At 35.5% G+C, this 17750-nt stretch overlaps 1 protein-coding gene across 6 annotated transcripts in view; it reads left to right on the top strand.

Moving 5' to 3' along the window:
• Positions 1-10101, top strand: part of PPHLN1 (periphilin 1) — a 189065-nt gene extending 178964 nt beyond the window's left edge. For all 6 annotated transcript variants that reach the window (XM_069094200.1, XM_069094198.1, XM_069094196.1 and 3 more), the window contains one exon: positions 7830-10101. In XM_069094200.1, the coding sequence (XP_068950301.1) occupies positions 7830-8024 (195 nt within the window). In that variant the 3' untranslated portion in view covers positions 8025-10101. The remainder of the gene's footprint in view (positions 1-7829) is intronic.
• Positions 10102-17750: the final 7649 nt, after the last annotated feature.

Raw genomic sequence — 17750 nt, 5'->3', positions numbered from 1 at the left:
ATCTATCTATCTATCTATCTATCTATCTATCTATCTATCTATCTATCATCTATAAAACAGACCTATAAGCCTGACTCTCAACCAAAGAGCAAAGGCATCTTGAAGGAGGATACCACTTGGCACCAACAGTTCAGTTTTTCCAAACCAGAAGATCAGTTCACTCTTATCAGTGACCAAGGAGAGGTACCTCATATAATAAGGGAAAGACACTGTAACTGAATTCAGAAAGTTGAGTTTAAATTCAAGTTAAGTTACTTCTGTCTTGTATTACTAGTTTCTGGACAGCTAGGTGGTACAGTGGATAGAGTGCCTGGCCTAGAGACAGGAAGACTTACCTTTTTGAGTTCTAGTCTAGCCTCAGACACTTTCTAGGTGTGTGACCCTGGGCAAGTGACTTAACTCTGTTTTCCCACTTTCCTCAGCTTTGAGGATAATAATAGGACTTACCTCCCAAGATTATTATGACAGTGTCACCTCCTCCCCCATTCAATAAATCCTAGTCGTTCCTTATCACCTGTAGGATCAAATATTTAATCATCTCATTGGCTTTTAAAGCTCTTCATTACCTGGCCCCTTTCTACGAGTATTTTTTTACTTTATTCCCTCTTACTAATTCTGTGAATCACTGATTCATGCCTCCTATTCTTAGTAGAAGATACTCCTCTTTTGTCAAATGTGTGCAGAGAAACAGCATTTCCAGTAACTGTGCCACATGCTGATAATCTCTCCATCTTCATTTCCATCTCCTGTATTCCTGTCAAATCCCAACTAAAATCTTATCTTTTACAAGTAGCCTTTCTTGATCTCCCTCACTACTTCTGCCTTCCTTCATGTTAATTATCACCAAATTTTTTCTTGTTTATATTTAGTCAATTGCATGTTATCTCCTCCTTTATGCTGTGAGGTCCTTGAGAGTAGCAACTGGTTTTTTTTTTCTTCTTTGTTTTGCCTTCATATCTTTAGTACTTAGCACAATGCCTGACACATGACAGGTATTTAATAAATGCTTCTTGACTTGCCTTGTCTTCTCAGTCATCCCAAGATGTTTGTGACAAGAAGCGAAAAGAGATTGAGGTTCCTTTATTATATATAGGTTTTTAAAATACAGCATATCTAAACATTTATGTGAATTTAATAAACAGATTTGTTTCCTCTTCTCTCCCATCCTATATATCCTTATCCTCCAAAAGATGGTAATAGTTTGGGCAGATAGATGGTACAGTGAATAGAGGACCGGCCCTGGAGTCAAGAGTACCTGAGTTAAAATCTGACCTCAGACTCTTAACTAATTACTTGCCATGTGACCTTGGGCAAGTCATTTAACCCCAATTGCCCTGCCTTCCCCCTGCGAAAAGCAAAAAATAAAAAAAAATTTAAATAACTATAACTTTAGTTAAAGGATGCTAATTTTGATACCTCTACTCAAATTAATCAGTATTTATTGTGATTTGATAGATATAAGCAATTGCATTGGTGAATTAAGTAGAATAGGATTAAGTTTAAGCCAGTTATGTATATTAATGCTGTTAGGATAAGAATTATGAATAATTAATCTATTAATGTTATTATATTTGATTTATCTACTACATTCATATTGTTATATAATAAGAATAGAATTATTTCACTTTCTCTCTGCCCCCGTACACATGTTCTATAATGTGTTGTAATCAGGTTCATCTGTGGTACAATACCTCCTCACCCCTATGAGTTACTACTATCCATTCCCTGCTGACTTTTGCTTCAGATCTTCAACTTCCTTTGACCCTAGGATACGGTTGATCAAACACTAAGTTCTTATGACTTGTGGAAGGCCCTGAGATGTTCTTGAAAGGGTCTTATGAGTTTTGGAAAGCCCCAGCCAAGATGATCTGAAGTTGATTGGCCTGTGGAAGATCTCGGGACTTGTGAAAAATCTGTTGACAAAGTGGTCATGATTGATGGACATTTCCCTTAACCGACCATGAGATTTTCCCATATCTGGAATTGACTAATAAGTGAATTGTAGTGCTATCTTCTATTTTTAGTGCTATCTCAAATGTATAAAAGTAACTAACACAAGAGGAAGGGTCCCTGATTGTGAGGAAGATCTTGGACCCAATTAATTAGGGGCCACCTGACTCTATAACAAATTGAATGTCTTAGACTCAGGGACTTTTGTTATAGATTGGAATCTTATGGCCCACAATTATTTTGAAAAATTCATGAGCTTTAATGTTTATGATTCTTTCAAGATCAATGTTAAACATCTTATGCAATTTAACCATAATAATAATATGATAGCTTATGTTTTTATAATGTTTTTGCTTGCCATGCATTTTTTCCTCACTGAATCTCTGTGACTTATATAATATAAGGATGGTTATACTAATTTTGTAAATGAGGAAATTGAAGCTCAGATATGTTGAATAATTTGTTCAGGATTAAATCTACATAAAAGTTAATCTGGTGTTTAAAGTCAAATTCTGATTCTTAAGTCCAGAGCTCTTTCCCTTCTCCTACAATGTGTTTAATCAGCAGTGTACTATTCCAAATGGATGCACTCTCCAAATTTATTAAAAATTAATCGCCTTTCAATGTCATAGATAGGGGATGAATTTTTTTATTTGCCATATACTTTATTGTGAATTCATTTTTAAAAAGTTTAAGTTCCAAATTCCCTTTCTCCCTGTGGCCTCTCTTACTTCCATTGAGAAGGCAAGAAGCATATCAATTTTTTATATGTGCATATATAAATAAATATAATATACATATAAAAATATATAAACATACACACATATATGCATATATAATGAATTGATGCAAAAATATATTTTCATGATTACTGTGTTTCCCTATCTCACACTCAAAAGAGCAAGAAAAATTAAGTGAAAAAGGTATGCTTCAATCTGCATTCAGAATTCATTAATTCTCTCTCTGGAGTTAGATAGTATTTTTCATGATGAGCTCTTTAGAATGTCTTGGATTATTGATTAGAGTTGGTTGGTAGGTTGTTCTTGTTAATTCGTGAAGAGCACCAAAATGACATGACCATGCTAGAATCAACTTTCAGTGTGTCTGACTTTGGCTGATCAGAGTAATACAAGCTCAGACTGCTCTACCACAGGTTGGGCACAAATAGTCCATGTGGACATTTGGGGTGGATTCTCTAAATTTGCACATCCTGTGTTTCCTTTGAGCTGTTGCAATTCTACTTTGCTCATAGAGCACAGCACCTTCTCTGATGTGGACAGGCCATGCTGAGCAGTTTTATGCTAGTGTCTCCCATGTCACACAATCAATTCCAAAGTTCTTGAGAGAAACCTTGAGAGTGTCCTTGTATCACTTCTTCTGACTTTGCCCTGTGTGAGTTCTCCATAAATAGTCTTTTTGTCAAGTGTACATTTTGCATTCAAACAACATGGCTAGCCCATTGGAGTTGTGTTTTCTGAAGCAGATTTTGAATGCTTAGCACTTTAGTTCAAGAAAGGACCTCAGTGTCTGGTACTTTATCCTGCCAGGTGATCTTCAGAATCTTCCTAACACAATTCAAAAGAGTATTGGTTAGAGTAAATAAATCTTTCACAGTTGATCATTACAGTATTACTGTTACTGTGTACAGTGTATTCCTGGTTCCGATCACATTGCTTTCTACCAGTTCATATCAGTCTTTCCAGCTTTTTCTGAAAGTATCCTGCTCATGATTTCTTATAGCACAGTAGTATTTTATCACAATCATATACCTTGTTTGTTGAGTTGATGAGCATTCCCTCAGTTAACAATTCTTTGTCGCTACAAAAAGAACTGTTATAAATATGTTTGTACTCTTAGGTCCTTTTCCTTTTTTTTTTTTTTTTTAAATCTCTTTGGGATACAGATCGAGGAGTGCTATTGCTGGATCAAAGGGTATGCACAGTTTTAGAGCCCTTTTACCATAGTTCCAAGGTGCTCTCCATGTCAGTTGGAGCAATTCACAACTCCACCAAGAGTGTATTAGTGTCCCAATCTTCCCACATCCCCTTTTAACATTTATCATTTTCCTTTCCTGACGTATTAGCCAGTCTGATAGGTATGAGGTAGTACCTCAGAGTTGTTTTGATTTGCATTTCTCCAGTCAATAGTGATTTGGAGCATTTTTTCATATAACTATAGATAGCTTGAATTTCTTCTTCTGAAAACTAGCTTTTCCTATCCTTTGGCCATTTATCAGGGAATGGCTATTATTATTATAAAATTGACTCACTTTACCATATATTTGAGAAATGAGGCCTTTATCAGCAACGTTTGCTTTAAAAACCCCCCCCCCCCCCGGTTTTCTGCTTTCCTTCTAATTTTGGCTGCATTGGTTTTGCTTGTGCAAACCCTTTTTAATTAAATGTAATCAAAATTACCCATTTTACAGCCTGTATTGCTCTCTATCTTTTGTTTGGTCACTGATTCTTCCCTCATCCATATGTTTGACAGGTAAGCTCCCCTAATTTGCCTAGAGTATTACCCTTTTTGTCTGAATCATTGAGATGAATGAAAAGCCCAAGAGACAAGAGTTTTTGGATAATTAATAATCAGTTTATTAATTAGACTAGCAAATATGTTGATGGTCAGTGGTTTCTCTCTGTAACCAAAGACAAATGAACATGGAGATCATCAAATGATTAAATACCTTTGGAAAATTGGGTGCCCCTGACAAGCAGGGATCAGCCCTAATGGGTGAACAATTAGGGTGTAGATGGACATATTAATGATGAAGTGGGTCAAAAGTCCTCAACTCCTCCTGCTGAGAACTTGATTTGATCATGAGACTCAGCCTCTAGCACTTGACAAAAGAATATATCTCCACTTTGACCACTTAAGTTGAGTAGTGGAGGGGTTGGGCTTGGAGGTGGGATTTCAATGCTTTTTACACTCACATAGATAAGATTCTCTTTACACTTTAATTAAAAATAAGCTTAAGGTTGAGGAGAATTGTTCCTTTTCTCATCACCAACCCCATCCTTCAGAGACTGTCTGACTTCTAGCTAGGGCTAGTTCCTAATTAAGGAAGTAAAAAGAGAAAAAAAAAACCCTATTAATAATAACTAACCTACTAATAATTGGTTAATAATAGAAAAATAACCATTTCTCTTATGTACGCATTTTAGACTTATCTTGGTATATGGTGTGTGATGTTAGTCTCTACCTAATTTCTCTTAATGTGTTTTCCAGTTTTCCCAGCAATTTTTGTCAAATTGTGAGTACTTGTTGAAAAATTAGGATCTTTATGTTTATCATACTAGATTACTATGTTCATTTACTACTATGTATTGTGTACATAATCTATTCCATTGATCCATTGCTCTATCTCTTAGCCAGCACCAGATTGTTTTGATGATAACCACTTTATAATACAATTTGAGATCTGGTACATCTAGGCCCCCTTCCTTCCCATTTTTTTTTCACTGATAACCTTGATATTATTGACCTTTGTTTTTCCAGATGGATTTTTTTTCTAGCTTTGTAAAATAACTTTTAGTAGTTTGATTGGCATGACAGGCATGGCACTGGGTAGAATTGTCATTTTTATTATATTATCTAGGCCTATCCATGAGCAATTAATATTGTTTACATGTGCCTTTTTGTGAAATTTGTAATTTGTACAAATTTGTAAAAATTTGCTTTGTAATTGTGTTGCTGTAGTTCCTGGGCTTGTCTTGATAGATTCCCCAAGTATTTTTTTTTTTTTTTTGCTTTTTGGAGGGCAATTGGGGTTAAGTGACTTGCCTAAAGTCACGGGCTGGTTTTTGTGTTAAGTGTCTGAGACCGGCTGGTGCTCTATTCTCTGCACCACCTAGCCGCCCCTATTTTATATTTTCTACACTTAACTGTAGATGGAATTTCTCTATCTCTTGCTGCTGGATGTTGTTGTTAATATAGAAATGTTCAGGATTTATGTGGATTTATTTTGTGTCTTACAACCTTGATAAAGTTATCAATTACTTAAACTAGTTTTTTAGTTGATTCTCTAGAATTCTTTAAGTATATCATCCTATCATCTGCAAAGAGTAGTTGATTTGTTTCCTCATTGCCTATTCAAATTCCTTCATTCCTTTTTCTTCTTTTATTGTTATACCTAGCATTTCTAGTACAATATTGAATAATGGTGATAATAATGAGCCTCCTTTCTTCACTCCTGATCATCTTGGGAAGTTTTCTAGCTTGTCACCATCACACATAATGCTTACTGCTGGTTTTAGATAAATACTTATTTTAAGGAATGTTCCGTTTGTTCCTATGCTTTCTAGTGTTTGTAATAGGCAGAAGTGTTGTATTATTTTGTTATCCTTTTTTTCTTGATCTGTAAAGTAATTCTTGGTATGTATGTCATTGAATGAAATTAAGAAAGTATTGCCATTTGTATTACGTTGGCTTAGCCAATATGTGAGCAATTAGTATTTCTCCAATTATTTAGATCTTTCTTTAAGTAAAGATTGTCATTTATTTATTTATTTATTTATTTTCGGTGGAGATAGGAAGGCAAGACAATTGGGGTTAAGTGACTTGCCCAAGGGTCACTCAGTAAGTGTCATGTGTCTGAGGTCATATTTGAACTCAGGTCCTCCTCACTGCACGGCCAGTGCTCAGAATACTGTGCCACCTAGCTGCCCCTTTCTTTAAAAAAAAATTTTTTTTTCGAAAAGTTTTTTGTAATTGTATTCATATAGCTCTTCTGTGTATCTTGGCAGATATACTTCAATATATTTTATACTGTCTGTAATTATTTTAAATGGAATTTCATTTTTTATTTCTTCCTAATATGTAGGACTGCTGAAGATTTATATTAGTATATTTTATATCCTGAAAATTAGCTGAATTTGTTAACTGTTTTGATTAGACTTTTGGCTGATTCTCTAGGGTTCTGGTTCTCTAAGTAAACTATCCTATCATCTGCAAAAAGTAATAGTTTTGCTTCCTCTTTGTCAATTATTATTTCATTTTCTCTTTCTTGTTCTATTGCTATAGCATTTCTGGTACAATATTGAATAGTAATAGTAATAATGGATATATCCTTTTTACCTCTAATCTTATTGAAAAGGCTTCTAGCTTCTTGTTACAGATTCTATCCCTTTGTTTTTGGGTGGAAGTTTTATTAGATTGTTGCTTAACTTAGACACTATTAATTTGCCCACTGGGATGCTCTGTAGGTTCAAACCCAATTGAAATGCTGATTTCACCTTTGATCTGGGAAGCTGCTCTCTGCTCTTAGCATCAGAACTGACTTTGCAAATATTATTTGCTTACTGGAACTTGTTCTGTGCTTAGTACATAAATAAGGTCCTTGCTCATGATTGCTTTTTCCCATCCTGGAACCCTTAATCAGAATTGGCCAGTGAGCAACAGAACTACCCAGTGACACCATTTCCTGTACCTATTGCTTACTTAAGGATCTCTTTCTGCACCTGTGATTCTTGCCCTGGTGTCCTGCTTTAGCCTTCCTTCTCTGTCGTGCTTTGCATCTTCTTGGCTACATCCCATTCCCCATTGTCTACAGACATGTCTGTCAATTTCCCTGACCTGTTGTTAACTCAAAAAATGACTCTTCTTGACATCCTATTGGTTTTCCCAATCAGAATTTTTTCTGGAGCTTTGTGAAGAAGGTAGGGGAAGAGAGGAAATTTAGAGTCTAGTGCTGCTTCTTGCTCTGCTATCTTGATTTTCTCTCACTCTGCTGTCTTGACTCTTCCATATGCTATTAAAAGGTAGCAGTGACTTAACATTTCAGTTCAGGACAATAATTGAATTAGAAGTGATGCTAGTGAGTTTACTCTCCTACACTTTTTGCTCCTAACCATATTTTTAAATGTGTTTCATCTTTCTAGGTTTATCGACAAGACTGTGAAACTTTTGGGATGGTTGTGAAAATGCTAATCGATAAAGATCCTTCATTAGAAAAGTCTGTGCAGTTTGCTTTGAGACAAAATTTACATGAAATAGGTGAGCGATGCATTGAAGAACTGAAGCATTTCATTGCAGAGTATGATGCTGCCAATCAAGAATTTGGGGAGTCTTTCTAAGATTTCATGCTGAGGGAAAAAATAATGTACTTTGTTGTTGTTGTTTTTTTTCTGGATTATATAAATCCTTAATATATGGAATACTTTTGTAGGTACTTAGGGAGATATTTTAGTACAGTTAGCCACACATTTCGATATCCTTATCAAATATTTTATCAAAAGAATATCTAAAAATCTTATTAGCACTGAACAAAGGTTCTTGATCCATAACTAAGCATAAGCTTTTTTTTTTGTAGGATAAAGAGTGTCAATTCTTTTTTCCATTATGCCTCTTTGCAAAAAAAAAAAAATGTCTTAGAGGTTAGTTTTCTACAATTGTTCGTCTTCAGTCTCAGACGCTATACAATCATATACTTTGTCATGCGAATTTAGTTTACCAATTAGAAATTACTTTGAAATCATTTTTTCCAAGTCATTGAAAATCCTTTGAATTTCCACATGACCTGTATTTCAAAAGTTCTATGACTTGTTTTTTAAGCCTTCAAACTTTTAAACACTCTAATGATCTACTTTCTACATTAGCTGACTACTTGAAGTTGTCCCAGTTTAAACATACCAATTTGATTGTGTAAGAATTGCTTTTAAAAAATCCTAAATCACTAATAACTTCTAGATCCAAAAATATAGGATTTTCAATATTGAACTGTTAATTCAAAACCATCTATATTCTAGTACTTCTGAATCTCATAAATACACTGAAATATGAGTCTTATAAATCACATTTGTGTCAGATGGAAGAGAATATTTGTGAATTGAAAGGTTAGTTACATATTTAGGTTGAGATTTTCCACTAATTTTATAGGCCTAGAAAGAAATCTTTATCAACACGAGAAACAATAGATTTTTTCCCCCACAGGTCTTTATTTCGTAGTTTATCAGTTTGTCTTTTGCTCCATGGATTATTAGGAAATTAATAGGTTATACCAGTGATTTCATCCTAAAGGTTTGTTTATTTAGCTCTCCTTACTTGGGACTCCCAGGACCATGGATTTTCTACCAATTTTTGATGTTAGGTATGACAAATTTATTTTTTCTTTTTGTGGCAATAAGTCACAGAGTTTTAAATCATGTTTTTATTACTGCCTACTTTACTTATCTTTTCAGTGTCTCTTCTCTAACCTGAATTCTGCCATCATTTTTAGTGGCTTATTTTGATAATGTTTTGAAGACTTCCAAACAATAGGGACCAAAATTATGTAAAATGTTCATTTCCAGCTAGTCATTTATTTCAAAATCATGCTAGAATGGAAACAAGGAAACAGTGTAAGTGGTACTGGATATAATGAGTACCACACCTGAGAATTGAAGGAGTGAGAGAAAAATATAATTCCAAATCATCACCACCCTCAGCCTTGCCAAATAAGGCCACTTTGAGTCATAGTTTTTGATACTTAGTATGCTAGTCTACAGTTTCTGAACCATATGCTTGAACTAATCCTTATCCATCATCTGATATTCTTCTCCAATGTGCGAGACTATTTTATTAGCTACCTAGCCTAGAGAAAACTAAGGCAATAGTAGTTTTATTACTCAATTCTCCATTTCCCTTTCTTCTTTCATTTAATTTTATTAAGTAATATCACTTCCTAAATAAAAAATGAGAAAATATAGTAGAGATATCAAAAACAATGAACAATTTCTTTGTTGTTGTTGAACTTTATTAAAAGTAGTTTTACTAAGTTAAAGTCTTTTGGTTAACCAGTTAAATATAGTTTTGTTCTTCCTCTCCTCAAAACATTGTGTTCAGTAGCTAAAGGTTTTTTATGGTTAGCCATCAATAATATTTTTGTAGGGATATCTGTTAATTGTAGAAAAAAAGTTAGACTTTAAAAAGTAATTTTGCAGCATGCAAATTCACATGTGAACCAGAGTGGTTTTATGTTGTAAGTTCTCTATTAAAATGTTTTTATTAGAGAATTGCCCATTATTCTCTGCAGAATATCCCCAGGCAATATGCTTTAATTATGTCTTCTTAATGCCTTGCAGTGCATGTAGTTGAAGTTCAAAGGGAAAATGGAGTTTTGTGAGGCCTACTTGTATAAACTTAAAAAAAAATAAAACAACCAGTTTAAAATAATTGGATTGTCTTTTATTGTAGAAGTCTTCATTTCTTTGTGTCATCAAAATGAAGGATTCATTTCACATCAATATAGATATAGCTCTTGGCACTACCTTAATCACCAAATCCCCAAAGGGATTGTCCCTTATGGTCTCCTGGGTTATTATTATATTCCATCAGGGAGTTTACCAGAATCTAAGGAATCTACAGTGAAACTTATTATCTCTTCCTCCAAACTAACTCCCCTTCCTTACTTAGCTATTTCTTTTTTTTTAAACAAGACAGTTGGGGTTAAGTGACTTGCCCAAGGTCACAGAGCTAGTAAGTGCCAAATGTCTGAGGCTGGATTTGAGCTCAGGTTCTCCTGACTTCAGGGACAGTACTCTATTTACTGTACCACATAGCTGCCCTGATACCTAACTATTTCTATCCATGCTTGTAATATGTAATTGACTATTTGCAATTTACTCTAGGTCAGAACACTAATGCATTGTTGGTGGAATTATGAACTACTCTAACCATTCTGGAGAACAATTTGAAACTACAATCAAAGGGCTATAATGCTATCTACGGTGGGTCGGTTGGTTGTCCTTCATTCCAAAGAGGACCAAAATGACATCACTATGCTAAAGTCAAGTTTCAGTGTGTCCAACTGTGGCTGATCAGAGTAATACAAGCTCAGACTGCTCTACTACAGGTTGGGCACAAATAGTCCATGTGAACATTTGGGGTGGATACTCTAAATTTGTGCATCCTATGTTTCCTTTGAGCTGTTTCAATTCTACTTTGCTCATAGCGCACAGCACCTCCTCTGATGCGGGCAGGCCATGCTGAGCAGTCCTGTGCCAGTGTCTCCCATGTGACACAATCAATTCCAAAGTTCTTGAGAGAGACCTTGAGAGTGTCCTTGTATCACTTCTTCTGACCATCATGTGAATGCTTGTCCTGTGTGAATTCTCCATAAATAGTCTTTTTGGCAAGTGTACATTTTGCATTCAGAAAACATGGCTAGCCCATTGGAGTTGTGCTCTCTGAAGCAGAGTTTGAATGCCTGGTAGTTTAGTTCAAGAAAGGACCTCAGTGTCTGGTACCTTATCCTACCAGGTGATCTTCAGAATCTTTCTAAGACAATTCAGATGGAAGCGATTTGGTTTCCTGGCATGTCGCTGGTTGACTGTCCAGATTTCACAGGCATATAACAATGAAGTCAGCACAACTCTGTAGACATTTAGTTTGGTAGTCGGTCTAATACCTCTTCTCTCCCATACTTTGGAGCCTCCCAGACACTGAGCTAGCTCTGGCAATGCATGTGTCAACCTCATTATCAATATGTACATCCCTGGAAAGTACATGCCATGGCAAGTGAACTTATCCACAGCATTCAAAACTTCAACATTTCCTGTAACTGATGGTTCTATGTATGGATGGTGTGGTGCTGGCCAGTGGAGCACCTGTGTTTTTTTTGGTGTTAATTGTTAGGCCAAAATTATCAAAAGCAGCAGGAAATGACCCACACTTGGTTGCATCTCAGCTTCAGGGGCTGCATTGAGTGCACAATCATCTATGGACAGAAAAATCATACGCCAACACTCCCTCCACTTTGGTCTTGGCTTATAACCTTTTCAAATTGAAGAATTTACCATCAGTGTGGTGGCTCTGTTTGTCCTCACTGAAGGCATTTGACAACATGACTGAAAGCATCATGCTGAAAAGCAGGCAAGAGAAGGGAAGGTGGAATAAAGGCAAGGACTCACTTGGAGCTCTCCCCCAAACCCTCCAAATACCTTTAAAAAATGTCTCTAAACAAATTCTAGAACAGAAAAACCCACAAGATATAGTGAAACAAATTTCCAGTCCCAGTCAACTTGGAAGGTGCTGCAGTAGGGTGAGAGAGGAATACAGGGCACAAAAATGTACATTCAACGAGATAGAGGATTTTCAAGCATTCTTGATGAAAAGACCAGAGCTGAATAGAAAATTTGATTTTCAAATATGAGACTCAAAAGAAGCAAAAAAGATCAATAGGAAAGGGAAATCATAAAGGACTTAATAAGGTTACATTCCTATATTCCCATCATCATGGGAAGATGATACTTGTAACTCATAATAACTTTCTCTTTATTGGGTAGGTAGAAGGAGTATATATAGACAGAGGGTATAGGTGTGATTGAATGTGAAGGTATGATATCAGAAAAAATAAGATTAAGGGGTAGGAGAGGAATGGACTGGGAGAAAGAGGGAAGGGTAAAATAGAGTAAATTATCTTACTTAAAAGAGGCAAGAAAAGATTTTTGCAGTGGAGGTAAGGGTTAAGTGAGTGAACTGTACTCAAATCAGGAAAGGCTTAAAGAGGGAGTAACATACCCACGCAGTTGTGTATAGAAATCTGTGTTACCCTACAGGAATGTTGGAGGGGAAGGAGATAAGAGAAGGGGTGTTGATAGAAGGGAGGGTAGATTGGGGGAGGGCGTAGTAAGAATAAAACACTTGAGAAAAGACGGGGTGAAAGGAGAGAGAGAATAGAAGAATCAGGAATAGAATGGAGGGAAATACAGCTAGCAATAAATAGTAACTGTGAAAAAAATTTTAAGCAAGTTTCTCTGATGAAGGCCTCATTTCTCAAACATATAGAGAACTGAGTCAAATTTATAAATGTTAGAGATATTCCTCAATTGATAAATGATCAAAAGCTATGAGCAGTTTTCAGGTGAAGTAATCAAAACTATCTATAGCCATATGAAAAAATATTCAATTGATTAAAGAAATGTGAGTTAAAACAATTCTGAGGTACTACCTCACACCTATTTTATTGGCTAATAGGACAGAAAAGATAAATGACAATTGTTGGAGGGGAAGTGGAAAAATAAGACATTAATGCACTGTTGGTGGAATTGTGAACTGATTCAACCATTCTATAGAGCAATTTGGAATTATGACCAAAGGGCTATAAAACCACGCATATTCTTTGATTTAGCAATACCACTACTAAGTCTGTATCCAAAAAGAGATAAAGAAGGAAAAGGACCTATATATACAAAAATATTTATAATAGCTCTTTTCCGGGGGCAAAGAATTAGAAATTGAGGGGATGCCCTTCAAGTGCAGAATGACTGTATAAGTTGCGGTATGGGATTATGATACAAATCTATTGTACTGAAAAACCTGGAAAGACTTGCATGGGCTGATGCAAAATTAAATGTTCTGTGTACAAAGTAACAGCAATATTGTGAGATGATCAGCTGTGAATAATTTAGCTGTTCTCAGCAATACAAAGATCCATGACAGTTCTGAAACACTTAAGATGAAAAATGCTATCCATCCCCAAAGAAAGAACTGATGGTGTCTGAATACAAATTGAAGCATAATTTTTTTTTACTTTTAAATTTTTTCTTGACTTTTTTTGTATATGTTTTCTTTCCCAGTATGACCATTATAGATATGTTTTGCATGACCACACATGTATAACCTATATCAAACTACTTGCCTTTTCAGTGGGGTAGGTGGGAGAGAGGAAGGGAGAGAATATGGAAAATTAATGTTTAAAATTGTTTTTGCATGTAACTGGGGAAAATTTTTTAAAATAATAAATTAATGTTTTAAAAAAAAAGTATGGGAGTAAACACACAGCCTCGCTTTACTTCTTTGGTGACTAGGAGAGTACGAGAACATTTGTCCATTATCCAGAGCCTGGACCAGCGAGCCATCATGAAATTGACAATATAATGTTGACGAACTTCTCTGGGTAACCAAATTTTGACATAATTTTCCATAAGCCCTCATGATTGACAGTATCAAAGGCTTTGGTCAGATCTATAAACATTACGTACAGACCTCTGTTCTCTTAGCATTTCTCTTGGAGTTGTCAGACACTGAACACCATATTGACCATTCTTAGTCCTTTCTGAAGCCACACTGGCTCTCAGGTATATAACCATCTTCCAGGTGAAGGAACAGACTTTTAAGGGGGACACTGGCAAGAATCTTACCAACAATGACAACAGAGAGAAACCCCTGTAGTTGTCACAGGACAATCTATTTCCTTTACCTTTATAGAGATGGAAAATAGAAGCATCCTTGAACTGTGGGATAACCACCTCTTGCCATGTAACCCAGAAGATTTCAGTCAGCTTTTGCATGAGCAGTGGATCCCCCATCTTACAAATCTCAGCTACAATAGAATCAGCACCAGGTGCTTTGCCACATGAAAGGAGCCTAATGGCATTCAAATCCTCTTTAATTGAAACTTTAGCCAAGGAGGGATTGACTTGAACCTGAAGTGAACAGTCAGCTTTGATTGACGATCTGTTGAGAACACTATGGAAGGGTTCATCTCATTTCTCTAGGATCATTGTGGTTCTATCAGCACTGAGTAGTTGAGGTGTACCATAGGTCTTCAGCCCATAAATAGTCTTTAGGGCATCATAAAAGTGTTTTGGATTGTTACTATCAGCATAAAACTGAATCTCATCTGCCTTCTTACTGAGCCAAGAATCCTGCATCTTTCAAGCTTCACTTGTGCTTTTCTTTTGATGGATTTAACTTTCTTAGAGATGGATGAACTATTCTGCAGGTAAACCCTGTGGAGTTTTAGTTTTTCTTTTAGCATTTTCTGAACTCTCCCATCATTTTCTTCAAAGCAGTCTTGATGTTTGCAAATATTCTGACCCAGATGAGCAATTTCAGTGCTGCACACCAAATCTCTGAAAGTTGCCCACTTTTTCTGTTCCACTGTTGCCAACTGTGGGTTGGCTCAATTTTCCATCCAAGTTAGCAACAAACTGTTCCATTGAGAAAACAGCTCTAATCTGTTGACATTAATTCTTCTGGTGGTCATTTTTTCCTTGGGTTTGCTGCTTTTGTTGAATGCAAATATTTAGTTTGGAAATAAGTCTACTATTATTTATAAAACACTTAATGTTATATGTACCATATGACATGCCATTTAAATGCTTCAAAGGAAAAGTTAAAGGAGTTATAGGAAGAGATAGTAAAACTATAATAGTGGAGGATTTCAATATAGTCCTTTCAGAGCTGGACATATTTAACCAAAATATAAATAAGAAAGATGCTAAGGACCTGAAGAGAATTTTAGAAATGTTAGATTATAACCTCTGGAGATTATTGAATATGTTCTCAGTGGGATTGGAGTAAGGATGTGTGAGAGAAAGAAGACAGATTTTCATTTGAAAAAAGGGAATAAAAATAGGAGATATACATGGACTGTGATCTGCACTGATCAAGAGAATATCTATATTAATAATTGTGATTGTGGGTTTTTAAAAATATTCCACTGACATATATTTTGTAGGTGCCGATTGATTGCATTGGGCAGAAACACAAATATAGTACAGTCCCAGATGGTCACTTGACTATTTCCCACAGTTTCAATACTTTTTGATATTTTAAGGTCAGAAATCTCCTTAAAGAAACTCATAGTTTTTTGGAGTTCCTCCTATTCATCACGGGAAATAAAATGCCTATTTGCCATATTGTTGCCTCCCACTCTTGGAGTCACAGAGTACATTGCTGATATAATTGGTTGCTGCATTGATCACTGCCCCTTAATTTTTCAAAATTACTTATCTTTACAATATTGTTGATATTATACAAATTGTACTCCTAGTTCTGTTCACTCTTCCTGAGTTTATGCAAATCTCTCCATGTTTTTTCTGAAAACATTTTCTTTATAATTTATATTCTTATGCCATAATAGTGATTAATCACATTCATATATCATAGCTTATTCAGATATTTTCCAGTTTATGGGTACTCCCCCCTCAGTTTCCAATTCTTTCCTACCACAAAAGGAGCAGCTATTAATAGTCTTGTGTATATATAGGTTCTTTTCCTTCACCTTTGATCTTTTGGGGATATACTAGTGTCACTGAAGCAAAGGAAGATTAAATAGCTTTTTGGGCATTCCAGAATGGCTAGAACCATTCACACCAGTTCTACCAACAGTGGACATGTACTTGTTTCTGTCTATTTTACCTCATTAACATGTGAAGGCAACTGGTACAAAAACTGTTTAATCCATTGTTTCTCCCCAGAGCTGTTCATATAAGGAATCTTATCTTCTGGTAAACAATCTAAATAAAGCTGGCCTTGTGTTAGAGATGTAAAGAATGGTGTAAACATTATATCAATTTTTTTTTCCAATTAGAAACACAGGCACCTTATGCAAAACATAAAGAGCCTCCTCTTTTACATACATATTTAATTTTAATGTCTGAATGGATTTTTATCTCCATAATGATTATACAAACTCAGCAAAGCTAGAGAATTCACATAATTAGCACACAGCTGTTAAACTGTTTAAACAGTAATTTGTTTATATACAAATAATGCATATTTAATGTTACTATTTTTCTCTTCATAAGAATTAGTCAACAAACCAGTTGAAATTATAAAATGATTTCCACAAATGCCAGCGACACTGAATATAAACAAATTTAACGTATTCTCCAGTTTTATATATACATTGTTGAGATAAAAGTTGTTTGTTAAACTTTTAAAATTCTTGCTTACCCAGTGCTGTTTGTCCTTTGTTCTGGAAGAGGACCATGATATCAGGGAAGTGATGCCATGACATGCAAGTGAATTGGATTTAAGTGAGGGAGGGCTGTGGAGTCACCAGCCTCATTTTCTCCCCTGCAGCATCTGGGTCCAGTGCCCTGATATAGATCGGGACAACTGGAGATGGTCCAGGAGTTGATGGGTGACCTTGACCTTTTCAAGCTAAGGTCCTTAACATTTTTGAGTGAGGCAGCACCCATTCAGTGATTAAGGTGAGGAGGGGAGAGGAGGAGGAAGGGGAAAGGAGAAATGGAGAAGGGAAAGGGGAAGGGAAGGATCTTTGGTCCTCTTCAAGGACAAAGGATGAACAACATCAACAACAAGGATTCTGCATGAATTTGTTATTCAGAGAGGACTTCCAAAGTAGGTGATTGGCACAGACCAAAGACTTCTGAGAGATGACAAGGAGAGGACATAACCCTCATCCAGGATGTTCTGCAGAGGATTAGATTTTGGTGCAACCAGCACAAAATCATCTCAAGTCAAGGCCTTCACTATCCATAAATAATTCTCTTCAGTTTGGACTTTACAATGGATCTCCTTCATCATAGTTGTAAACACTTTCAGTGAGAATACATCTCTCAGAGTATTATCAAGTCATATCACAAAACAAAAAAGGGAGAATAGAACATTGCATATATCAGAACTAGAGATATGGGGACCAACCATTTATAATCACATAAGAGATTGAGGAAATTGCAAAAAATAAATAAGAAAATTTAATTAACTAAATTTTAAACCATTTACATGAATAAAATCAATGCATCTGGGGAAAAGATAAAATATCAAATGGTAAAAAGTTGTTTTTACATCAAACATTGCTAACAAAATTCTGACTTCCAAACTCTATAAAGAATTGACACAAATATCTAAGACTAGGAGCCATTCTCTATAAGTGTCCAAAGGATAGGAATAATTTCCCAAAGAAAAAATGCAAATTATCATTTTGAAATGCATGAAAATGCCCTAAATTAGTACTAAGAGAATTGCAAATTAAAACAAGTGAGATAACCTCACAGTTGTTATCCCTTCCACATCATGACTTTCCCCCTTGTGGTTTTGATATATTGCAGTTTGGTAAAAAAAAAAAA

This window comes from Petaurus breviceps, unplaced genomic scaffold (assembly GCF_028583685.1).
Source record: "Petaurus breviceps papuanus isolate PSGF00001 unplaced genomic scaffold, PetGlider_PUasm1.0 216, whole genome shotgun sequence".
Classification (NCBI taxonomy): Eukaryota; Metazoa; Chordata; class Mammalia; order Diprotodontia; family Petauridae; genus Petaurus; species Petaurus breviceps.
This window is presented reverse-complemented; position numbering and strand designations above follow the sequence as displayed.